The following is a 26,176-nucleotide window of genomic DNA, read 5'->3' on the forward strand; positions in this document are numbered from 1 at the left end:
AATGCAAGTTCCTGCTGGTCCACATCCTAGCCACCATTTGGTGTTGTCAGACTTTTGGATTTTGCCAACCCTTTTTTTAAACAAATAAAAAATACTTGACTTAACCAAAAACATCCTAATGTACAATGCTGTAAGTAATTTATGTTGAGGCTATTGTACTACAGGTTATCTTCAAGAATTTACACTCTGGCTCACTGTGGCTTGTACTCTGCTAGGTATAGATCCTTTTTTTGTTTTTTTTCTTTAGCATTTTTATCTGCTGCTTCTCCATCATCACCAGCACCTTAGGCTATAAAAGCCTCAGTCTTTATGGTTATCTCCAATAGATTCCCCTATGAGGTACCATACTACTACTCTTGGGACTCACTGAAAAAGTGCCCCATTTTATTCATAATCTGCAAGGGCAGCTTCAGCTGCTGGCCTCAGGGCTCCCACTCAGAAGTCTCCGAAAGACAGAAGTACTCAAAGAGAGAGACAATGGAAATGGTCCTATTCATGATTCAAACATGTCCATGATCCCTGCATTACAGATGCTTTTGAATACTTTTCAGAGGGGCATCCTTTCCTTTTATCTGACCTACTGAGCCTATAATTTCTCATGTACTTGAAAAAGAGGGATCAGAAGTATCTAATCTGACCTAAATTTATATGTCAATACCTCCACTGGGTTCAAAATGAAGCCTATTATGACCTCATAAGCTTGCCGGCATCTGAAAACTTTATTATGACGTCTTTCAGGAGCTTCAGAATAAATCTGTGTTTCCGAGCCATATTTCTGAGCAATCTAACATTTTTAAAAGTCAAGCAAAAACGTAGACATCCTTTGGAGCAGTATTCCAACCTTGGCGGCACATGAGAACTACCTGGGGAACTTATTTAATTAGTCTGGAGTACAGCCTGAGCATCTGGAATTTTAAAAAGCAACTATATGACAGTAGCCAGTATATTTTCTTTCAAGATCATTGATTTCCTCATAGAATTTGGCTTCTGTCTGGGCACATCCTGACGTGCAGATTTTGATGGCACCGACTGGGTGTTTATAGCCCTGACTGTAGTATGGATCAGTATTATGTTACTGACTTCATCAATAAAGTCAACAGAACTAATGGCAAGCACAAAATCCTCAATTACAAACTGAAAACCATCAAAGGCAAAACGGAGCCGGTCAAAGACATCCTCTGCTTCCTGGTCACCACAACCAGCCTCCTCAACACCACATTCTGACCTTCATCACCATCTCTTGCCTCATCATTACATGCCTCCTCTTGACTGGCCTCCCCGGAATCACCAGCATCCTCAGTTTCACTCCACTACAGTGGCATCTTCACACTTCCCTCCACAATGCCACCTGCCCTCCTCATCACTATTAACATCTCTCCTGCGCCTTCCTTCCTCATCCTTCATACCCTTCATATTTGGTCAGTGTCCTGAGTCTAATGCAGCCACTTGTCACCTATATCAGACCCAATGAAAGAACTCCCAATACCACAACCAACAGGTAAGATGTGATAAGGGGCAGTGGCTGAGGCAACGAATGGGCTGTGGCAGTGGAAGCACCTATCAAGGAGGAGGATACAATGGGCAAAGGCGGCTGAGGGAGAGGAGGCCAAAGGCCAACAGACCTTAAAAGTGCCTGAATGGCTGAGCAGCTAGAGCTGAGGAGGAGACAAAGCAGGTGTAATTATAAGACCCAGCCACTGAGATGGCAGCAGTTACTGAGTCAAGATGGCGGAGGTGAAAATTATGGCTGGTGATCCTCACAGGGTAATTTTTATGAGGATTAAATGGGCTACTATATACAAAGCACTTAGAAACAGTGCCTGGCATATAGTAAACGTGGTGTTTTCAATTACTAGAGGTAGATACACAATTAACTAACTATGAAAGCAATGTGATAAATGGTGCATTAGGTGTATATATTGCTTCCCCTTAAGGCAGGGACCATGTCATCTTCATCTCTGAATCCATGTATCTAGCCAAGCACCTAACATACGCATACACTCACTCAAAGATGGCTGAATGAATATCACAACTTTGTGTCTATCATCTTTTCAGACTCAGCATAACAGTAACGAATCTTCAGTGAAAGAAAGCTAGGATCCTAGAAGATGCTGTATAATAGCATCTGCTCATTCCATATCCCATTACTTTTCAGAAACGTTAGAAGCAGCCAAGAGCTAATCAGGATGTGCAGGGAAGGGGGGAGCCAAGAACAACAAACCTAGGCCATGATGTAAAATTAGCCCATACATTGCCAGGTATTTTTAAATCATGCTTTAAAAAGAATGACTCATTTGAAAGTCTCTTGCATATGTGGGTCTGCTTTTAGACATAAGCTCCTAAACCTTCAGCCTTTATCACAAACAGAAGACGACTTTTCACTGCTTGGAAGTATATGAAGAGCACACCCTATTTACCTCACTGGGTGGCTAGAAGAATTTAACATGACAGCATGTGTGAAAGCTCCATGCACAGCATCTGATACATTGTAGAAGCTCAAGAAATATTATTTGAATCTGAATCTGAAGCACCAGCTGGGATTCCTACATGCCTTGTTATAAGAAGAGAAGGGACTAGTTTACTCCAATTTCAGCATCTTAACATTTGCACAGATGCCAAGCTGCTTTTCCAGCATTTAGAGATGGTGGTTTGTTTCTCTGTCCCACTGCTGAGCGAGGGCCAAGGGCTTTACATACATTAGTGGTTAATTCTCACAATAATCCCCCCCCAGGGAGATTTCACTATTCCCATTTTACAGATAAATAAACAGGAGTTAAATCCTTGCCCAAATCAACTGGGTCATCAGGACCAGGATCCAAGCTCTATCCAATTACCAAGTGCATGCTCTATTAGATCATATTATCTAGGGAACATAACAGAGGCTCTCTTAAAGCATTCTAAGACCAAAGGAATCGAAACAAGTGGGTTCCAGTTTCCAGCTGGGATTTACAACCTCAGACAACTGAAGCTCCCTGAACCTCTATTTCTTCAAATGTAATAAAAAGAAAGGTAAGTTCTCTTCAAACTCTAAATTCAATTATTCTATCACCTTTCCCTTTCCTACTTCCTCTTTTCCCCATTCCTTCCTCTCCTCCCTCCTAACACGGCCCAAAATGTGTTGGATACATCTACATTTTTAAAGAAAAAGGACCTAAAATTGCATGTAGTTGCAGCATTGAACTTCCAAAGAGAGACCCGTTATGGTTTCTAATGTGCTTCACGGATTGATTTTTTCAGTCAACTAGAAGGAAACACTATAGTTCTCCTGGGTAGTCCACAGAAAAGCACCAGTTTACATGGGCCAGAAATATAGAAATACACCACTTTTCAGAATTCAGGTTTCTGGCAACCCAATAATATAACTAACCAGCCCTGGGAAGAGGATATGGTTCCAGAAAATTTTCCCAAAAAGATTTTCCTGAATGCCCATTTAATTTATTAAGCACAATAATACACCATAAACGTTTCTTATTTCATAGTCTTATGATGAAAACTGAAAGCTAATCTCTAAGGTGGTCAATAAAGGATTATATTAGAAATTAGAAAAATCAGAATAGGACTTTTTCAATAACAACCTGTCTCTACCACTACCACCACCATCACCACCATCCCAAGAACAGGAAATGCAAAAACCATAACTCTAACTTTCTACTGAAAAATAGCTACACACACACACACACACACACATACACACACACACACACACACACACATACAAACAATAACCAACAACCCGGGAAACCAAAAGACAAAATGGTTTTTAATTTCCAGATATATATCCCTTCATCCCCACTCATGATCAATTATTAATCCCTTACCCTCTCTTCTCTCCCAACTTGGTGTTGGGGTGAGGGAACCCAAAATCCTTTTGAGATGTTCCATCTCAGTAAGAGACAAAATTATTACCTGTTTCTACACCTGGGTCTCCTGAGTGTGTCGCCTCGTTAGGTTCAATTATTCTTAGATTTTTCAGCTGAAAATCCTGGTAGTTTGCCCTAAGGAAGAGAAAGAACAGGATATTGCAGACTTTGACCTTAGTAAACGTGGCAAGGCTTAGTCAGAGAGGAACATCAACTTGACTCAGCCGTTTTCCTGCCTGAGTCAGAAAGACTCTCACCCCAGTATCAGTGATGAAATAAATAAGTTTCAGATAAAACTTGCAGATACAACACCATTGGCAGGTAAACCTTCTCAGTCCCAATCTCTAATTCATGAATTCTCTTCAGCTATGTCTAATCTCCTATTTAACTAGTCTAAAAATATTTTATTTGCAATGACTACATTTTTCACATGTACAGTTCTGTTTGGTTCTTTTTCAAATTTGCCTGTCCTTTCTTCATGGTGTCATAGTCCTTCCCTATGGTTTCTATTCCGTCTCTTAGCTTTAATTATTTGGGGCCCTTATTTTAAAGTTCATTTCAGACCCTCCACTAGAAGGTCTTGGAATAGTAATCCTCACGTTTGCTCGGTCTGCCGGCTCCCTCTCGGTGGGTCATTCTTCTTCTTAGAGACTCACAGACTGTTTTATCTACGTGAATGGACGTATCCTGGATTGTACAAGCGCTGCTGTCACTGCTGTTTGCTGCTGAGATTAACTGTCACCTTAACTTCTTAGCAAGGAGATTTACATACAAGTGTCCTGTCCTCAAACAAGGAGAGTCTGGTGCCGTGGACGCCGACTACGAAGGCCTACAGCATGTATGATCCCTCAAGGCTCAGCTTGCCAGCTGCCATGCAGGCTTTAAGCTCCCCTACATTTCTGGCACCTGAGGATTTCTCTTTCTTTCAAGCCCATTCAGTCAACAAATATTTACTGAATTACTGAAAATCTTCTATAATCCAGGCCCTATTCTAGACACAACAGTGAACAAAACAGACAACATCTCTGACCTCAAGAGGTTTACATGGTGGGGCAGGGGAAAGCGGGAGGGTCCTAGAAGGGGAGGATATAGGCGGAGAGGCAACAGACACAAGAAAACGGTCTATCAGGCAGTGAGTATGTGTTCTGTGAAAAAAAAGTCAAGCAGGGCAAGGGGAAGACAGTGTCAGAGAGGTAAGAGGAAAGGTTATTTTAGATGGGGTTGCCAGGCAAGGCCTCTTTACTAACAGATGACATTTTAGCAGAGACCTAAAACAAAGTGAGGGATGGAGCCATGTGGATGTCTAGGGGAAGAACACTCCAGAAAAGGGGAACAGCAAGTGCAAGGGCCCTAAGGCATGGTATACCTGAAGGAAAGCAAGGAGGCCAGTGTGGTATTGATGTGTGTGTTGGGGGACAGGGAGGTAAGTGGTTAGGAGACAAGATCAGAGGCAACAAGGAGCCTATTGTTGGCTATAGAAAGGGTTTTAGATTTTATTCAGCTGTGAACCTAAAAATAGCTTTGTTATAATTTTACCACATTTCTATGTGCTTAGTCCACCACACAGCCAGACATTTTCACCAGTCACTCCAGGCCTGCTCTTAGATGGCTGCTACTTTAATTTCCTTGGACAGAATGAGGTGTCCTTTACTGGGGGAACCGTATATTCTTTCATTAAAAAAGTAAGGTACCTAAATATTTCTTACAAATACAAATGCAAGTATCCTCAACAAAATACTAGCAAACTGAATCCAGTAAGATATAAAAGGATCATACACCATCACCAAGTGGAATTTATCCCAGGTATGCAAGATTGGTTCAACATATAAAAATTAATGTCGGGCTTCCCTGGTGGCGCAGTGGTTGAGAGTCCGCCTGCCGATGCAGGGGACACGGGTTCGTGCCCCGGCCCGGGAAGATCCCACATGCCGCTGAGCGGCTGGGCCCATGAGCCATGGCCGCTGAGCCTGCGCGTCCGGAGCCTGTGCTCCGCAACGGGAGAGGCCACAACAGTGAGAGGCCCGCGTACCACAAAAAAAAAAAAAAAAAAAAAAAAATTAATGTAATACACAATGTCAATAGAATAAAGAACAAAAACTACAAAATCACCTCAATAGACACAGCAAAAGCATTTGACAAAATCCAACACCCCTTCATGATGAAAGTACTCAACAAACTAGAAAAGGAGAAGTTCCTCAGTCTGATCAAGACTACTACAAAAGCCATGGCTAACATCAACCTTAATGTCAAAAGGCTGAATGCTTTCTCCCTAAGATCAGGAACAAAATAGAGATGTCCACTCTTGCTACCTCTAGTCAAGATTGTGCTGGAGGTCCTATCCAGGGCAATAAGGCAAGAAACTAAAACAAAAGGCATCCAGATTAGCAAAAAAGAAGTAAAACTATCTCTACTGCAAATGGCATTATCTTCAATATAGAAAATCCTAAAGAATCCATACAAAAAGTCAGAACTAGCAAAAAAGCTCATCAAGAATGCAGGATACAGGGCATTCCCTGGTGGTCCAGGGGTTAGGACTCCACGCTTCCACTGCAGGGGCACGGGTTCGATCCCTAGTTGGGGAACTAAGATCCCGCATGTCATGTAACGTGGCCAAAAAAAAAAAAACGAAGAAGAAGAATGCAGTACACTAAATCAATATACAAAAATCAATTGTATTTCTACCTACTTGCAATGGACAATGCAAAAATGAAATTAAGAAAAGTTCATTTATGGCAGCATCCAACCAATAAATACCTAGGAATAAATTTAACAGAAGAGGTAAAAAACCTATACTCTGAAAACTACAAAGCATTTTGGAAGAAATTAAAGAAGACCTAAATAAATGGAAAGACTTTCCATGTTCACGGGTTGGAAGACAATATTGTTAAAATGGCAATACTCCCCCAAATAATCTACAGATTCAATGCAATTCCTATCAAATTCCGGCTAGCTTCTATGTAGAAATTTACAAGCAGATCCTAAATTCATATGGAAATGCAAGGAATCCAGAATAACCAAAACAATCATGAAAAAGAACAAAGTTGAAGGATTCACCCTTCCTGATTTCAAAACTAATAAAACTACAGTAATCAAGACAGTGTGGTACTGGCAAAAGGATAGACTTATAGATCAAAGAAATGGAATTCAGAAATAAACCGTCACATTTACTGTCAATTTTTTACAAGGGTACCATTCAACGGAGAAAAAATATAGTCTCTTCAACAAATGATGATGGGACACCTGGATATTCACATGTAAAAGAACCAAGTTGAACGTCTATCCTCACACTGTATACAAAAATTAACTCAAAATGGATCACACAGACATAAATGTTTTTTTAGAAGAAAACACAGGCATAAATCTGCCTGACCTTGAATTAGGCAATGCTTTCTTAGATATGACATCAAAAGCACATGCCCCAAAAGAAAAATAAATAGACTGGACTTCACTAAAGACTTTTATGCTTCAAAGGATACCATAAAGAAAGTGAAAAGACAACCCATAAAATGAGAGAAAATATTTGCAACTCATATATATGATAAGATTCTAGTATCCAGAGTATATAAAGAACTATTACAACTCAAAAATAAAAAGACAAATATTACAATTTTTAAATGGTCAAAGGTTTTAATAGATATTTCTCCTAAGAAGATATACAAATGGCCAATAATCACATGAAAAGATTTTCAACATCATCATTCATTAGGGAAATGAAAATCAAAACCACAATGAGATACCACTTCACATCCACTAGGAAGATTATAATTAAAAACAACAACAACAAAAAAAAACAGACAGTAACAAGTATGGGCAAGGATGTGGAAAAATTGGAACACCCAGACATTGCTGGTGGGAATGCACAACGGTATAATAGCTTTGGGAAACTGTCTAGCATTCCTGAAAAGATTAAATACAGAATTAGCCTATGACCCAGCAATTCCACTCCTAAGTGCGTACCGAAGAAAACTAAGTCCACATAAAAGCTTACACACAACCAGCCTTTATCACCTTTGTGCTTCTGTCTGTATTCCAACCCCCTTCCCCCCACTGGATCCTGCTGGAAGGGGCCCGGTCTGTTTCTGAGGCCCGGGTTCCTGTTCCGCTAACCCAACTCTCTAGTCACATTTGCTTGGCTGTGTAACCAAATAGTTGGGATCACGGAAGAAGTCCCCTTCCCTGCGTGTCAGCACAGAGGCTGTGACTGCCACCCCAGCTCCCCGCCAAGTGCCCTGTGCCCGAACCCGTCCCTGGTGTTGCGCTGCATGAGTTATGAGGTGCCTTTCCTGGAACCTTCCTCTCGCTTGGACCCAAGAGAGGCGACAGCTCTGGCTGGGGCTCTTGGTTTCGAGAGGGTCTGGACTTGGTTTTGAGAGGGTTTGGGTGCTTTAAAATAGATTTTTTAGTTCAGTGGTGCTTATGGGGGACACGGAAATAGAACTTCAGTGTGAGACTTGGGTGATGGGAAAGTTAAATATTGGTCTTTTTTATTATTTTTTTTTTTTGCTTTGCTATTGTTACCACTTTTGTCTCCATGTTAAAATGCCAAAAATTAAAATTAAAAAAAAAAGCTTACACACAAATGTTCATAGAAGCATTATTCATAATGGCCAAAAAGTAGAAACAACCCAAACATCCATCAATTGATGGATAAATAAAACTGGTCTAAACACACAATGGAATATTATTTGGCAATAAAAAGGAATAATTACTGATACATGCTACATCACAGTAAACCTGGAAAACATTTTATGCTAAGTGGAAAAAAGCCAGTCAAAGAAGACCATATATTGTTTGATTCCATATTCAGTGTCCAGAATGGGCAAATCCATAGAGACAAAAAGTAGATTAATGGTTGCCTAGGGCTGCGGTGGAGTTGGGGAAATGAGGAGTGACTGCAACGTGTACAGGGTTTCTTCTGGGGAGGATTCAAATGCTCTAGAAATTGACCGTGGTAATGGCTGTACAACTCTGGGAATATTCTCAAAACCATTGAATCGTACTTTTTAATTGGTGAATTGTGTGGTACATGAATTATATCTCAATAAAGCTGTTCTATTTTACAAAGTAAGAAACCTCCTTTTCTTGGACAGCAATACAAGTCACATTCTCACCTGATCTCCCTTGACTTAGGCACATTTACAAGATGGCACATTTACAAGATGGTGAGCCAAGGAAGTCAATTTCTCTATCTATTCAAATTTAACTGGTGCCAGTGACTGGTTCAGACACACGACAAGAGAGCTGGAGGGAGGTTATTCAGAAGTAGCCCTATTCATTCACTTCACAAGAGAAGAAACAAAGATAACTTGCCACAGGCCATACACATCAGGAGCTGCAAAGCCAAGACCAGAAATCAGGTCTGACAGCTGATGCTCACAGAGAACTTGAGTTTAAGCTCTCTCTGTCAGCATCACCACCTCCACCTGCCTGTAAGGATCAAAAGAGCCACAAAGCAGCTAAACATTAAAATGGTCATGCTCCTGTCATACCCTGGTCTCTGTAGAGTCCAAGATCCATCTACCCTTCACTGACTTGGACAGACACATTCTCAGACTCTCAGTCAAAGCAGGGCTATCATTAAATGTTAGAGCTAGAATATACCTCAGGGATGATCCAGCTCAGCTCCCCCCTCTAGAAAGAAACTGAGAAACAGAGATCAAACAATTGGCTCAAGGCCTCAGGGCTATAGGATGACACAGCTAGAACTGGAGTCCAGGCCTCCCAACTTCCAGCTCAGTGCTCTTCTGCCCAGGACTTCTTCAGCCTACACCTTCTCAGTGTCATGATGTGCCATGAGATGGGTAAGAAGAAAGAAACGCATGCAGAGAACTTCCTATTCAATCTTTCTATAAGATGGTTATGGCACATTTTTCTCCCTCTCTCTTTTTAAAGAAATCCCAGCAGTGTTGTTACCCTCCCCCTTCCCCCAGTCCATGATGAGAATCGTACATGTATATCATTCAGGATGGGGCAAAACAAGGACCAAAATGCTCAATCATGCCCTGTGAGGTGAGACAAGGGTAGAATGGAACAAGTTCTAGGATGAAGAAGTGAGCAATGTTATTTTGCCTACCCAGAATCCAACCCTCCTTCTTTTGATCAGAGCACCTAGGTTTTCCTTCCGAGAACGTCTCTTCTCCACTTTCAGTCCACAGAGTTGGAATGAGTCTCACCCACTCACTCACCAAGTACTGGGACCCAGACCTGCTCAATCCATCCCTCCAAATCACAATGATCGGTTCAGGGATGGACATAAGGTTCAAATCAGTCCAGTGAGGATCAGATCTGGAATTTCTGCTCCAACCATTGGGTAAAAGGGCCCTATTTTTGCGGGGGCTGTCAGACTAGAACTGTCATAACCTGCCAAAGGAGAAAGTCTGCCTGAGAATGAAGCCAACACTTTAGAAATCAGAGCCAAGAGGTGTAAGAGAGAAGCCAAGTCTGATGCCAGTCTGGTCTCGTGGACTCAGCTGCACTAGAAGCCAGCTCACCCCCTTACATAAGTCAATTTGAGTTTAGTTTCCATCACCTAAACTAAGTCATGTTTACACTGCATGGCACTCAAATCCTGCCATTATGGGAGGTGCCTGGGGCAAATGGCCTCCCTTCTCTCAGCCTCTCAATTGCCTCTTGTGTGAGGTAAGGAGGCTCTCTCAGCTGATGCTGAAAGACCCTTCTACCCTTAAAATGTTGTGATTCTATGAATCCAGCAAAGACCAACTTGGTCCTCAAAGGCTCCTCCTCGGCCTAGAAGTTTCTAGAAAGAGAACTCATTATCCACTTGCCAGACCCCACTTCCAGCACTTAACACATAGGCAGCTCCTTCCCCATGCAGGTTAGCCGCACATCAGACACCCTTCCACCGAGCGGGAAGGTCCTCTACTCATCCCCAAAATGCTGTGGCAAGGCCAAGTCCAAGTCAAGGTCAGCTTGGGATCTGTCCACTCACAAACACAAGCACAAGCCATGGTCTGTGTTCAGCAAGTGAGTCTGGCCACGCTGTCCAGCCTCTTCATTCAAGCTGCAACTGGTCAGAGGACAGCTGATCCCGTGTGGATTGCCAGGGAGTTTGGCTTCTGGCCTTTGTGACCTCTCAACGTATCTCTCAGTCTCCCATTTTGTCAGCTGCTCTGGTAAGTATACCCTGGTTGTGGCGGAAGCACAGGCTGAACGCTGTTTAATGTGAAACCAGGGGATTATCCTTCTCACCTCCCTGAATCCAGGGAGAACCCAGGGCAGGTTACTGGTGGGATCTTCCTGGAGATTATGCCCAAGTATTCCCGTACACAGCCTCTGAAACCATCTGGGTGGGAAGGGCCGCGGCTGCCGATCCTAGTGACAGATCAGGAAGACGAACTGCAGGTGTCATACTGTCATACTGTAATTTGAGAATTAGATTCCCAGGGTAGAAGGGCGAGGGCAGGGGCTCGCCCGCCTCCCCGAACCCCGGGAGGGGCCAGGAGGGGTTCACTTCCTGCCACAGCGGGGCCTCTGGCCGGGCCGGGGAGGGGGCGGCGATGGCCACTGCCCCCTCAGGCCGAGCGCCGCATCTCCGCACACACACTCGTCCGGGGACCAGGCTCGGGCTGCCCGGGGGTGCCCGCGACCCCGCCGGAAACGAACCGGAACTTGCCCGGCTGCATGGCTCCCTCCCCGTGGCCTCGCTCGCTGGACTCCGGTCAGCCCCGGCCGGCGCCCGACTGCGGTGGGCAGCCCGCCGCTCCTCACCCGCTCGTCCCTGCCCTCCCGAGTGCAACATGCGCGCTCGGGGCCGGGGGTGGCGCGCGTTGCCCGGACACCGGCTCCGCGGCAGAGTGCCCTCACCTTACTCGCGGTGCCTTTCTGGAGGCTGCCATTCGGCGGTGACGTGCCCGGCCCACGTCACGGCAGCGCAGACCAGCTGATCTCCCGTGGACCTGCGGGAGGGAAGGAGGCCGGCCACGCCCCCTCCGTGACGTGCACCCGCGCCGCGCCCCCGCCCACCCGCCCCCCAGACCGCCCCACCCCCCGGGACCCGTCTGCGTTCCCATCCCAACCCGCATCGCGTCTTTCCTTGCGGCGAGCGAGAGAGTGGAGGCTGTGCCGCGGCGCGTCAGTTCTGTTCATTTTTCTCGCCATTCCCCAGGGAGGAAAAAGAAGGGCTTTGTCGGCTAAAGGGGCTGCGGCGCGATGAGCTGCCCTTCAGGGATGTTCTAGCTTTTAGGAGGACGTGGCCGGTTCTGGAAGTACCTCAGCACGACCTCACTTCCTGAAGCTTTACTATACCCCCCAGATCACTTACACAGGCAAAATCCAGCTGCTCACTCCACTTGGATAGCCAATAGGCTCCTCAAACTTACAATGTCCGAACGGCACTCCTGGCCCAATGCACCAAAACAAAACTGTGCTCCACCAAACAATCAGTGGCTAGATCTTGGAGTCATCCCTGCCTCCTCTTTTACACCTCACGTCCAGTCTGTCCGGAAATCGTGTCGGCCATGTCTTCAAAACAGATCCCTAATCCAACCGCTCCTCACTACCCACACCTGTCCCCCTCTAGGTCTGCGTCACTACCTTCTCACCCTTGTGATTGATTACTCAGGCTTCCCTAATGCCACGGGCACCTGCACAGTCTAGTCTAAGCACAGCAGCCAGCTCAGTCCTTTGAACTCTGAGATCTTGTCCCTGCTCTGCTTAGCACTTTCTGATGGTTCCTCATTTCACTCAGGCTAAAATCTCTGCTTGATTTGCCCCTAACCATTTCCTGCTGTTCTCACACTGATCACTCTGCTCCAGTGAATCTGACCTCCTTGCTTTCCTTGAAAAAGCCAGGCACACTCATGCCCCAGGGCCCTTGGACTTGCTCTTCCCCCAAATCCAGGGTCCCTTCCTCACCTTTCCCTCCCCTTGCCTTCTAATCTTTGCTCAAAGTATCACCTTCTCAACAGACCTACCCTGATCGCCCTATTTAAAATTGTAAACCACCCCCAACATTCCTAATCCCCCTTAACCTGCTCAGTTTTTTACTGTAGCACTTATTATCATTTAACATGATTTTAAAAATGTATTTATATTTATTGTATTCTGCCCCCTACTTTACACACACACACACACACACACACACACTTCACACACACACACACACACACACACCATAGCCATCAGTGCAGGAATGGTATCTGTGTTGTTTAATGATGAACAATACCTGACATGCCGTAAGTTCTCATTACATATTTTCTGCATCAGTGAATGTCCCCAGAATGTGCAGTACTCAAGGGTAGGGATGGTCGCTCTCTTGTTCATTGTTAGGACCCTGGTGCTTAGAACAGCTCCCAGAACAGAGTCAGCACTTCAGAAATATTTGCTAAATGAAAGTGACCACATTTTTAAAAGCCATCTGCACCTCTTGCTTTGACCTTGGTGAACCCCTGATACACCTGTATCACAAGTAGGTTATGCTGCCTGCAAGAGCTTAGAGTTCTAGTTGTTATTCAATCAACATTTAGACAAGCTAAATTAGACCCTGTAGAAAAAGTATAAAAGAACTAAAAGATGTGGCACCTTGGAAAGCAGCAGACCGTCTGCTTCATTTCCCCAAATTTATGGAGCCAAAAAAAAAAAAAGAATGTAAATATACTGACTGGTTCCAGCCCACATCTAAAAGATGGTGGGAAAGATCAAGTTGTACGGAAAGAAAGGAGATGTCTGAGAGACAGATAAGTGGGACCTAAAGGGAACAGGTATTTCCTAATCACATCGCCTAAGAGGAGGCTGCTCAAGATTTATCGCATCTGGATTTAGGCGAGAAAGAGAAATACTTTGTGTTCTCTGAACTGGATTTGAATTTCTGTTTGCAGGATAACAAAGCATCCCTCCCCTTCTTGAATTTCTTTCAGGAGAGCCTCAGGGAGAAATTATTGAGCCGAATTATCAGCAGAGGGTGAGAACACTGAGGTTGTGTCGGGCTTTTCTCCTATCTCTGCAGTCCTCACATGTTTGAAGAGGTGGAACAGTCACACTAACATTTACTGAGTGCTATGTGCCTAGCCCACAACAACCCAATTAGCAAAGGACTGTAATCCTCACATTACTGGTTGAGGAGACAGATTTACAGTGGTTGAGTCACTTGTCCAAAGTCCGCAAGCTAGTAAGTGGTTGGAGTGTTGTATACATTCAGGCAGCAGGATGGATTCCTAGCCCCCAAACACTTAATCATCACTAAGTTATATGGAAGGGACCCTAGAGGTCACCTCATCCAACCTCCTAGTCTACACAGTGGAAAACGGGAGGCAACTGGATTCATCATTCAAACTCAGACTGGATGGGTTTTAAATGTAGCCAGAAACATTGTGTTGAAACATGTTATGGGTTGAATTGTGTCCTCCCAAAATTCATATGTTGAAGCCTCAACCCCCTATACCTCAAAATGTGACACTATTTGGAAATAGGGTTGTTGTAGATGTAATTAGTAAAGATAAGGTTGTACTGGGGCAGAGTGGACCCCTAATCCAAATTACTGATGTCCTTATAAAAAGAGGGAATTTGGAGAGAAAATGCCATGTGAAGATGAAAACAAAAATCAGGGCAATGCATCTACAAGCCAAAGAACTCCAAAGGCTGCCAGCAAACCACCAGAAGCTAGGAGAGAGACATGAAACAGATTTTCCATCCTGGCCCTCAGAAGGAACCAACACTGAGGATACCCTGATCTTGGACTTCCAGCCTCCAGAGCTGTGAGACCATAAATTTCTGTTTGAGCCACCTCGTTTGTGGTAGTTTGTTACAAAAGCCGTAGGAAACAATACAAGATGACTTCTAAACGTTCAAGTGTATGAATTGCAGAACTGTTATTTTGGCCACACCACATTTCATCCATTATTCTTCTGGTAACCCTCCTCCTATTTCCCTCTAAGGACCCATCTTTTCTTCCATCCCTCCCTCTCTCATTCTCAGTCTGTGTTATTTGGTGAAACACTTGGATTCCAGGCACAAGCCACAGGGATAGGCTCAGAAATTGCTTTGGGACCGGTGCAACATAATTTCCATGGTGAGTGCTGGAAGAGAGCCTTGTTCACCTCTGCCAGGCAAAAACCTGGATGTATCCACTCTGGAACTGCTGCCTCTATGTGCAGCATGTGGATGGCACCAAAGCAGCCGAAAGCAGAGCAAAGAGAAAGAGAAGGGGAAACCTCACAACATCATTTGATCCCTGAATCCTGCCATGCCTTAAAGCAGATCTCCCACTAGACTTTTCAGATGTCAGCCAAAAAATTTCCTTTTGTGTTTAAGTCAGTTTGATATGGATTTTCTGTCACTTGCAATCAAAAGACTCCTCACTGAATCATTTAAGTAAATTAGGTTTCATCTATACAACTGGATTTTATGCATGAAGTAGATATAATTGTATTTAATACTGATCATTTTAAACTAAGAAATGGAACAAGTATTGATAGATTGTAAAACAATGTACTATCCCATTTTTATAATTTTATATAAATATGTTTGTACTGATAGATTTATTTTTTAGAATGAAAAGAAAACGATCCACAAAATATTAATAATGCTTATCTCAAGGTGGCAGAATTTGGGATGATCTTAATTTTGCTCTGCTGCTTTGGTTTTTTGTGAGATTTATTTTTTGATTTAAAAGAAATTCAAAGTACTAATCATTTCTCTGAGCTTTTCAACTTTGACGAGAGAATGGGGAGCCTGTTCCATCCTTCAAATCTGAGCACCGCAAGCTGTAGTAGTCCTTCAATATTCAACTTGATAACTGGTTGATGCCCGGACCAATGATTGCGGCGAGGGGCGACATCCTTTTTTGTAAACACCCAGATGAGAGGACTGAAAAAAGAGAGATTCCTGTAAGCTATCAAACACAATTACAAACTTCAGAGGATGGTTTTAACCTTTCAAACATTTCAATTTGTTCTAATAAAATTGATAGTTACAGGAACAGTGATGAGTGAGGCTCTCATAAATGGTTATAATATGGTCTTATTTTCTGTAAAGTTAACTGAAAGATAGGCTTGTGGTTACACCCTAGAAAGGAATCAGAGAAGAAAAGCCAACTTTCAGGATTGTGGAGTCTGCCAAAACAATGTACTGTAAATTAAGGGTGGGAGAATGCATTTGGCTCAGTTCAGAATCCACTCACCCTTTGTATTCAATGAAAACTGAACTCAGACCTTTGATATCTGAGTTCCATTTACTCTTGGCAAAGTTCAGTTCTCTGGTTCAAAAAAAAAAAAAAAAAACCTCAGGAGGCCCAGAGGTTTTCTTGGACATCAAAAGTTTCTTGCACAAACAACATATTGATGAGCTAAGTGTACATGAATCAGAAACATACAGAGTAAGGGAATCTAAAACACACACCCCCTCCCATGCTATACAAAAAACTTAGCACTCAGGGAAGCACTATGTTTGTCTCTTCCCTTAAAGAGGATTCCTTTTTACCATATTTTATCCCTTTCTCAAGAAGTCTTTGAGGGACTTTTGTAAAATGTAACAAAAGAAAGAGAGTATATCCAGCTGTTCCTGATGTTGACTTCTCACAGTCCCTTCCTGGCTATGCCCTAAAACCTAGGCTTTGGATAGAGGTAGCATGGCCTAGAGGTCAAGGTCAAGAGACAAGTTCTGGCCCTGGCTCAGCCACTGAAAAGTCATGTAACTTTAGAACTAGCAGAGCACCCTCTTCTCTGGTTTCCTAAGAATCTGGGTTGGACCAGCCCCTTCCAGACCTGCTATGCATTTGATCAAGCCTTAATAAGAGGACTTGAAGTTGGCAGCCTGGCAGATAAGTTTTGTGTGGTCCTCACTGTATTCTTTTTTCATAATAGCTTTATGGGTATATAATTCACATACCATACAATTTACCTATTTAAAATATGCAGTTCTTTAGTATATTCATAGAGTTGTGCATCCATCGCCACAATCAATTTTAGAACATTTTCATCACACCAAAAAGAAACCTACACCCTTTAGCATCACTCCCCAATTCCCTTCATCCTCTCCATTCTAGGCAAGCACGAATCCACTTTCTGTCTCTGTAGATTTGCCTCTTCTGGACATGTCATATAAATGGAATCATAATATATGGTCTTCTGTGATTGGCCTCTTTCACTTAGCATATTGTTTTCAAGGTTTATCTATGGTGTCGTATGTATCAACTTGATTCCTTTTTATTGCCAAATAATATTCCCTATAATGTTTATCCATTCTTTAGTTGATGCACACATGGGTTGTTTCCACTTTTGGGATATTGTGAATAATGCTGCTATGAACATTCATGTATAAGTTTTTTTGTAGACATATGTTTTCATTTCTCATGATTATATACCTATGGAAATATTGAGTCATATGATCAGTCTATGTTCAACATTTTGAGAAACTGCTGAACTGTTTTCCAATGTGGCTACTCATTTTACATTCCTAACAGCAGTGTATGAGGATTTCAGTTTCTCCAGATCCCCATCAACATGCGTTATTATTTTTCTTATTGATTCTGGCCATTTTAGTGGATATGAAATGGTATCTGACTGTGGTTTTGATTTGCATTTCCCTGGTAGTTAATGATGTTGAGCTGCATTTCATGTGCTTTTTTGGCCATTTGTATATCTTTGATGGAGAAATATCTATTCAGATGCTTTGCCCATTTTTAAATTGGATTATTATTATTGAGTTGTAAGCATTCTTTATATATTCTAGATGGAAGTCCCTCATCAGATATATGGCTTAGAAATATTTTCTCCCATTCCGTGGGTCGTTGCTTTTTTTATTCTAATGAGACAGCAACATTTAAAAAGGAGATGTTCGCTATTTAAAAATCCACATCTTGGGAATTCCCTGGTTGTCCAGTGGTTAGGACTCCACACTTCCACTGCCGAGGGCCGGGTTTGATCCCTGGTGGGGGAACTAAGATCCCACAAGCCATGTGGCGCAGCGGCCAAAAAAAAAAGGATGTAAATTCATTAAAAAATAAATAAAAATAAGAATCCACATCTTCAGTTTCTTCTGGAAGATCAGAAGTTTGGTTTTAGCCACACTGGTCCTTCCTTCTTGTTGCTGGTTGTTTCAGCAACACCAGCATGAATGGAGCAGGGGCTACTCCCTTGAGATGGGACAGGGAGCCCTCCATTTGACCATGTTGTCTTTTCTGTTTTACCTGCTAGGCCTCTGTACACATCCCAGTTTGTGGTTCCTTCTCCTAGAGAATTTGACAAAGCACGGACTGAATTTCCACTCCACTGAAATTGCCCTGGTAAGTGAGTTGAATCAACTACTTCTTGCTAGAATGTTTTCACCTTTGGCACTTAAACACAGACTCCCCCAAACTTAGCACAAACAAGCAAGTCCCCCTCTCTTCCTGTTTTGTGATTTGGATTTTATAAGGTGTGAGGCAACTCATTGGGGCTTGGCAAGGCCTCCAAGGTTTTGGCAGCCCTGTTGGTGCTGATGTTATGAGTGTCCCTTTTGCCATAATGCATCCTCATTACTAACTCAAATCAGTTAAACTCAAACAAATGGAGTTGAAAAATACAATAACACGCTGCCTGAGCTTCAAAGCACTGCCTAAAAATACCAGAAGAACAATTTTGTGCTTAAGACCATAGCCAGGAGTGAAAATCACAATTTCTGACTGTTGACCATCCCTTTCCCTAATCATAATTTGCCTTCCAAAAGCAGCCCCCTCTTAGAATAAAATGAGAATCTCTAAAGAGATGTATTAGTAACTTAACCTAGTCATATAACATTCTTTTCCCCTGTTTCTCATCAAACTTTGTTTAACTCTTTACTCATCCATTCCTTCATTTAAATATGTTTATCCTTACTATTCTTTTTTAAAACAGTTTTATTGAGATATAATTCACATACAATACAATTCACCCATTTAATGTGTACAAATAAGTGGTTTTTAGTATATTCACAGAGCTGTGCAACCGTCAACACTATCTAATTCCAGAACATTTTCATCACCCCAAAAAGAAACCTCTTATCTTTTAGCATCAGTCCTCATTTCTCCCATTTTCCCCAGCCCTGGGAGACCACTAATCTGTTTTCTGTCTTAGTAGAGTTGCCTCTGCTGAGCATTTCATATAAATGAAATCACACAATATGACATCTTTTGTGTCTGGCTTCTTTCATTTAGCATGATGCTTTCAATGTTCATCCATTTTGTAGCACTTATCAGTGCTTCATTCCTTTTTATTGCAGAATAATATTCCATTGTGTGGATATGCCACATTTTATTTATCCATTCAAATGGACATTTGGGATATATAAGAAACTCATACAAACCAATAGCAGCAGCAGCAGGAGCATCACCATCATCATCATCATCATCATCATCATAATCCAATTAAAAATTGGGCAAAGGACCTGAATAGAGATTTTTCCAAAGAAGACATACAAATAGCCAACAGATATATGAAAAGGTATTCAATATTACTAATCATCAGGAAAATACAAAACAAAACTACAATGAGATATCACCTCACACCTGTTATGATGGCTATGATTTTAAAAAATTAAAAAGATAACAAATGTTGGCAAAGATATAGAGAAAAGGGCACCTTTGTACCCTGTTGGTAGGAATGTAAATTGTTACAGCCATTTTGGAAAATAGTGTGGAGGTTCCTCAAAAAGTTAAAAATAGAACTACCATGTGATCCAGCAATCTCACTTCTGGGTGTATAGCCAAAAGAAATAAAATCACAATCTCAAAGAAAATCTTCACTCCCATGTTTATTATAGCATTGTTCATTATAGCATTGTTCATAATAGACAAGATATGGAAACAATCTAAGCATCCATTGACGAATGAATGGTTCAAGAAAATGTGGTATATACACACAATAGAATATTATTCAGTCTTCAAAAAAGAAGGAAGTGCTCCCACTTGAGACATGGATGAATCTGAAGGACATTATGTTAGGTGAAATAAACCAGACACAGAAAAATAAATATCACATGATCTCACTAATACGTGGAATTTTTTTTAAGTCAAGTTCATAGTAACAGAGTAGAATAGTGGTTACCAGAGGCTGGTGGATAGGGAAAAGAGGATATATTGATCAAAGGGTATCTTAGTTATAAGATAAATAAGTTCTAGAGGCCTAATATACAGCATGATGAATATAGCTAATAATAATGTATTATACAGTTGAAATTTGCTGAGAAGATAGATCTCAAGTGTTATTACCACCAAAAAAGGTAACTATTGGTGGTGATAGATATGTTAGTTTGATTGTTGTAATCATTTCACAATGTATACATATATCAAAACATCACATTGTACGTCTTAAGTATATATAATTTTTATTTGTCAAAGATTAATTAATTAATTAAATTTTTAATCAATATGCGGGTTGTTTCCACTCTGGGGCTATTATGAATAATGCTGCTATGAACATTCATGTATAAGGTTTTTTTGGTAGATGTAAGTTTTCCTTTCTCTTAGTTATATATATAGGAGTCGATTACTGGGTCACACGGTAACTCTATGTTTAATATTTTGAGGAACTGCCACACTGTTTTCTAAAGTGTCTGTGCCATTTTATATGCCCACCTGTGATGAATAAGAGCTGCAATTCCTCTACATCCTTGGCTATTCTTACTATTCTTTTTTTTTTTTTTTTTTTTTTTGCGGTACGCAAGCCTCTCACTGCTGTGGCCTCTCCCGCTGCGGAGCACAGGCTCCGGACGTGCAGGCCCAGCAGCCATGGCTCACGGGCCCAGCCGATCCGCGGCATGTGGGATCCTCCCGGACCGGGGCACGAACCCGTGTCCCCTGCATCGGCAGGCGGACTCTCAACCACTGCGCCACCAGGGAAGCCCTATTCTTACTATTCTTGATTGATATGTTTGTCCTCCTTCCTCCATCAACTGTCCCCAGATTTCAATGAAATTCTAAATGACTTTTGCCACTGGGGAAGTGAAGTGGCACTTCATTTTAGAGAGAAGCCTTACTTAGCCTCTCTTTTCAGGGAAGCCATTGGAAAAAGTATACTTCAAAGGTCCCCATTACTCTAGTAAATCAGATTTATTTCTACAGTGTGCCATAAACCTGAGTCTCTAAGCACCTAGTCTACATATTTTAGATACAAACAAAATAAAGTAATTCAATCACGTAAATTACAGCCATAGATTTATGGAATTTTGGAACTAGAAGGAACCTCCCACCAAAGATTTCGTTTCATAAATGAGGATGCTCAAACCAGGAGATTCATGTGAGCGATGTCACATAGTCGGTTTCTTGTAGAATAAGACTGGAACCCAGCTCTGATGATTCTCTACTATTGGTCTTGTCAGTGCAACCCGGTCACTCAGTAATCTGAGCAAACCCAGCTCAGCAAACACTGGGGCAGTTATAATTTCAAGAGCAAGGGCTGCATCCATACACACACCAAGCACAGTGAAGAATTAGGTGATTTCCTGGATAATTCCCAGACAAAAGCCACTCAAGGGGCTTCCCTGGTGGTGCAGTGGTTGGGAGTCCACCTGCCGATGCAGGGGACACGGGTTCGTGCCAGAGTCCGGGAAGATCCCACATGCCGCGGAGCGGCTGGGCCTGTGAGCCATGGCCGCTGGGCCTGCGCGTCCGGAGCCTGTGCTCCGCAGCGGGAGAGGCCACAACAGTGAGAGGCCCACGTACCGCAAGAAAAAAAAAAAAAAAAAAAACACTCAAGTCAAAACCTAGATCGAAAGTTGTGAATCGGGTACTTGAGGACTGAGCCTAGCCCACAGGTATGTTTAGCTTAGGCTACATGGTTTTTTAAGATTTAAAAATAAAATAGTTGCCAACTCATAAAAATGAAGAGATTTCACCCCTCCCCCAAAGATCTATTAACATTGGGCCTGTGGTTCCTGCTTAATTTTTGCAACAAACAGGCTGGAGCTGAGTGGCACCACCAAGGGCCCACCTAGTGGGCCCCACTCATCAGGCCACATGCCATGTTCATGAATGTATTTGAATTTAGGGCTCTTGATCCAGATGACTGAGACGTGGGTGAGGCGTTGGTGCGTTTGCTATCTGCAGGAGTATTCCCACTCTGTATGGCCCTGGTTAAAGAGAGCAGACAGACACCAGACAGATGGCCGCGTACTGGTGGGCAACTGAGATCTCTGCAAGGCTTATCAGGGCAGCAGATGACCAAAACAGGAACACCAGAGTGCTGGGAGAAGATGTTGGGCCTCTGCGGGGCCTCCTTTCGGCCACAGTTCACAAAAGAAGCAGCAGATGCTGCAAGGCCGCCACAGATTTCAAAGAGAAATCAAGACAGCATGTAGCCTCAGAGCACAAGTCCCCACAAGAGAAAGTCTGGGAACAGCATGCCGCCTTGTGAGCTGGGACCCTTCACCTCTCCAGGTATGAGGTGCTGGGCTTTGCTTGTTTCCAGGAACTGCCATCTAGTTTGCTCTGCCGTGCAGCATGGCAGCTCTTCTAATCAATTGCTAATTGGTGACCCAGGGGAAAAGGAATACCTGAGACCCTAAAGGCGATTCTGAAGACTAAACAAAAGAACACAAGACAAGCACTTTGCACTGTGTCTGGAGTCCAGAAAGAACACAAGAAACGTTAGTTCTATTATTACTGGTGAACTCCCACAGTGCATTTTAAAAATCTGATACCTATACATCTTCATAGAATCACGACTGTCAAAACCGCAGGAGTTGTGGAGACCATCTAGTTCACTAAACTTATGAGAAAAGCAATCTCCTCTTCCCTCAGATGAGGTGGTGGCCCTGACCAGTGTGTGGTCCCATCAGTCTAGGGTTTTGTCAGTGCCTCTATTGTGTAAAGCAAGGCACACCTGTAGACTCCAGGGTCCATTTGCCCATGGGGTAGGCCTCACTGTTATGCTGGAGAGTCACCTTTCCTGGCAGTGTTGGCTCACTCCTTAACAGTCAGGACTTAAGAGGCCCTTGGGTGAGGCTCAGAGACAAATGAGCTCGGAACACATGTGGGAGGGCATGATTTACGTCCTTTCCCTCTTTGCTGGAGCTGCCCGAGTGTGTGAGGAGTGGGATGGAGGGCTCTCAGGTTGGAGTTCAGCACAGCTGTAAAAACAGCCCATCCCACTGGCCTCCCCCAGCTCTTTGGCACAAAGAAGGCATGGAGTGGCTTCAGGAAGTAGGAGCAAAGGAGGAACTGCTCTTCAACGGAGAGAGAGTAAAACAAAACGTTTCTATTGTATGACCTCATCACCAACCAAGTCTTTCTTCCTTTCTTTGAAGTTAGGTGGAATTGGAATCATGTGGGTGTTGAGTAATAAAAAATAAATGTAATAGATTAAAGCTCTCTAAAGAAGATTTTGTTGTATGACATGATCACCTGTCAACTGCAAATGGGCTTTAAAAGTCTAAAAACCTTAAGTTGCTATGCTGGGCAAGGCTCTGTCCAACCCTCCACCTCACCAATGCCCCTCTCTCTGGGCTCCAGCCTCACCATCCAGTTCCTCAGAGGGACCTTCCCTTGTGTCTCAGGACCTTTGCACACTGTGAATGCCCTAAGAGGCTGGAGGTTCCCTGGAACAGGAACTCTGCTCCCAGGTGTGTGTGTGTGTGTGTTAGGGAGCAGGGGAGACTGGCACGGAGCTAAAGAAAAGAGGATCCAGCTGATCTCTCAAGAGAAGCAACAGGATGAACTGGAAGGAGAAAGGGTCTTAGGAGACCTGCTTCTGCCAATTGCTGAACTGTGTGACCTCAGGGGTCATTGTCCCCACTGGGCCATAATCCCCTTATCTGTAATAGGGAAGAATGGATGCCCTCCAAGCCCTGTCCCTGCTCTAGCATTTGGTGACTCTAATATCAAGTGAAGAATGATTAAGATATTCTTCTCCTATGTCTGCACAGCCGACAGACAGACATAGGTTCACCAAAAGGCACATACAATTGCAGTGCTATTCACCGCAGCCCCAAATCAGAAACTACCCAAATGTCCATAAACAGTAGAATTGATAAATTGTGGTCTATCCATACAACGGAGTAGAATAAAGCCATGAGAAACTACTGCTTATGCACAACGTGAATGAATCTTACAAACAGGACCCAGACACCTAAGAGGTAGATGTTGTATGAATCCGCCTTTATAAAGTTCAATAACAGGAAAAACCTATTTGTAACATTCGAAGTCAAGTTAGTGGTTACCCTAGCAGGAGAGTAGTGACTAAGGGAGATGAAATGGGGCTCCCAGGGAACTGATGATGTTCTTTCTTGATCTAGGTTCTGGTTCATGGATATGTTGACTTTGTGAAAATTCATGGAGCTGCACTATTACAACTTACACACTTTCCTATATTATTCTTCAATTAAAATTTTACTTAAAGACACTTTTAGAATAAAATACAGAAGACTATCTTTAAGATTTTGGGGTAGGGAAAATTTTTTAAATAAGACACAAAGAATACAAATCATTAAGGAAAAATTGATTAATCTACTACATAAATTTTTTTAATTAAGAGGGAAACAGAAACAACAGCAGTGAACCTGTAAATAGCTTCAGTCTAAGGAATAACATCATGAATAGGTAACATTTATTTTGCCATGAACTATGCCACACCCTTTGCAAACATTATCCATTGAACTCTCATGACTACCCTGTGAGGTCAACGCTATTATCATCCCTATTTTGCAGATGGGTAAACTGAGGCTTGGAGTTAAATTGCTTGGCTACAGGCACTTGGCTAGTGAGCCAGTACTTGAATTCGGGTGGGCCTGACTTCTAAGCTTCCCCACTCCCTGCTCAGCCAAGGAGGTTTAGAGGTCAGGTCATAAGATATCCAGGCTGTAGGGAGAGGGAGGTCACAGGTCACAGGTCCAGATTCCCATCCCAGTCCATTCCCAGCTGTTTTTTCGAAAAGAACAGATGAGTTATGATACCAAGATGCCTCTCTCTGGAGATCAGGAGCTGCAGTCCCATCAGGACCCTCTCCTCCCGAGGGAGTAGAGTGAGTGTGAAGGATGGGATATGGGGTTGAGAATTGAGAGGAGGAGGGCAGCCTTCTCCCTTTCATTCCCTGTGCTGTTATCATCACTGGTGATGGCTTCCATGGTTCCTCAAAAGGAAGTCTCTGCTCCAGCTAGGCCTCTTCCCCTGGGTGTTGCCCCAAACTGCCAGGTTCATTCCAATCTCTGAGCACAGTTGCACACTTTCTCCCACCTGGAAGACCCTACCCCTCCTCTTCTACCTAATTCTGCTATTGTCCAGGCCCAGCCCGAGCCATACCTATTCTATGAAGTTGACCTCTATTACTCTAGGCCAGCACTGCCCAATAGAACATTCTGGAGAGGAATCATATTCATTTGCTCTGTCCAATAGGGTGGCCACTAGCCGGGTGTGGTTACAGAGCACCTACTATGGCTGGTATGACTTAGAAATTGAGTTTTTAATTTTATTTAATTTTACTTTACATTTAAATAGCTACATGTGGCTAGTGGCTACCATACTGGATAATACAGCTCTGACTCCCTGTATTGCCTTGATTTTATCCTTCAAAGAACAGAATACAAAGTTGATTGGTTCTCTAAATATTTTATTTGCCTAAGTGTTGCCTTTGGAGCTGAACCATTAGCATAAAGAGGGAGTTAAAGGTAGGAAAAATCTACTTTAATGGCCCTACTATGCTCGTGCTGAGCACAGAGCAGGCTGGTCTCTTGCTAAAATCAATTGTCGCCCAGAACAGGCAGAGGTAGAATGCAAGGCCTGGAGTACTTGGAACCACAAGTAACCTGATGCTCCACTACAGAGGGGAGGTGCGGGGTGGTGGTGACTCCAGGGAAGAAGCAAATGCTCCCCTGTTACAGAAGCAGTGCCCAGTGTCCCGATGAGGGCAGCTTTAGTCCCAGTCAAGTATTTCAACCCCTCTGAGGCCTCCTGCATTTCCTGGAATCCTCTTCTTGCACCTCAGAAATGGCTCACGCTTCCAGAAACTGCCCCGGTCTGAGGCCCAGTGCAGAGATGATTGCAAGGCAGCCGGACAGCGAGTGCAGGAGTGTCTCTGGGCGCTAACTAGAGACGCTAATCTTAGCATTCCTGGGAAGCATTCCTCGGAACTCTCCCTTCCCTTCTCCAAGTCCCAGAAACACCCTGCTTAAGATTTTCTCTCTGAAGTGCTGACCGACCAGCACGGGCCCAGTCCCCATAGCTTGAATTTAGGCACCGCCCACTGGCCTAGGGTGTTTTCCATGGGGACAGGCAGCGAAGAAGGGGGTCACAGGGGTACTACCAGCAACAGCTAGAAAGGAGAAGGGCCTGTGAGTCCCTTGAGACAGGAGGATGAAAGACACGCAGAGGCTAAAGCCTATTAAAGATGTTCACCATATATACACTACCAAAC

The 26,176-nt window shown here is 43.2% G+C and overlaps 1 protein-coding gene across 3 annotated transcripts in view; it reads right to left on the reverse strand.

The window, feature by feature from the left end:
• XPNPEP1 (X-prolyl aminopeptidase 1) overlaps positions 1-11,776 on the reverse strand; it is a 61,208-nt gene extending 49,432 nt beyond the window's left edge. The window contains exons 1-2 of one of the 3 annotated variants that reach the window (XM_082641526.1): positions 11,685-11,776; positions 3,907-3,995 (exon numbers count right to left, since the gene is read on the reverse strand). In XM_082641526.1, the coding sequence (XP_082497652.1) occupies positions 3,907-3,995; positions 11,685-11,716 (121 nt within the window). In that variant the 5' untranslated portion in view covers positions 11,717-11,776. Of the gene's footprint in view, positions 1-3,906; positions 3,996-11,069; positions 11,167-11,684 lie in introns of those variants that run through there. The other 2 variants (XM_082641527.1, XM_082641525.1) reach the window with 2 other exon arrangements.
• Positions 11,777-26,176: the final 14,400 nt, after the last annotated feature.

The sequence above is a fragment of the Mesoplodon mirus genome (assembly GCF_964341445.2).
Source record: "Mesoplodon mirus genome assembly, chromosome: 2".
Lineage (NCBI taxonomy): Eukaryota > Metazoa > Chordata > Mammalia > Artiodactyla > Ziphiidae > Mesoplodon > Mesoplodon mirus.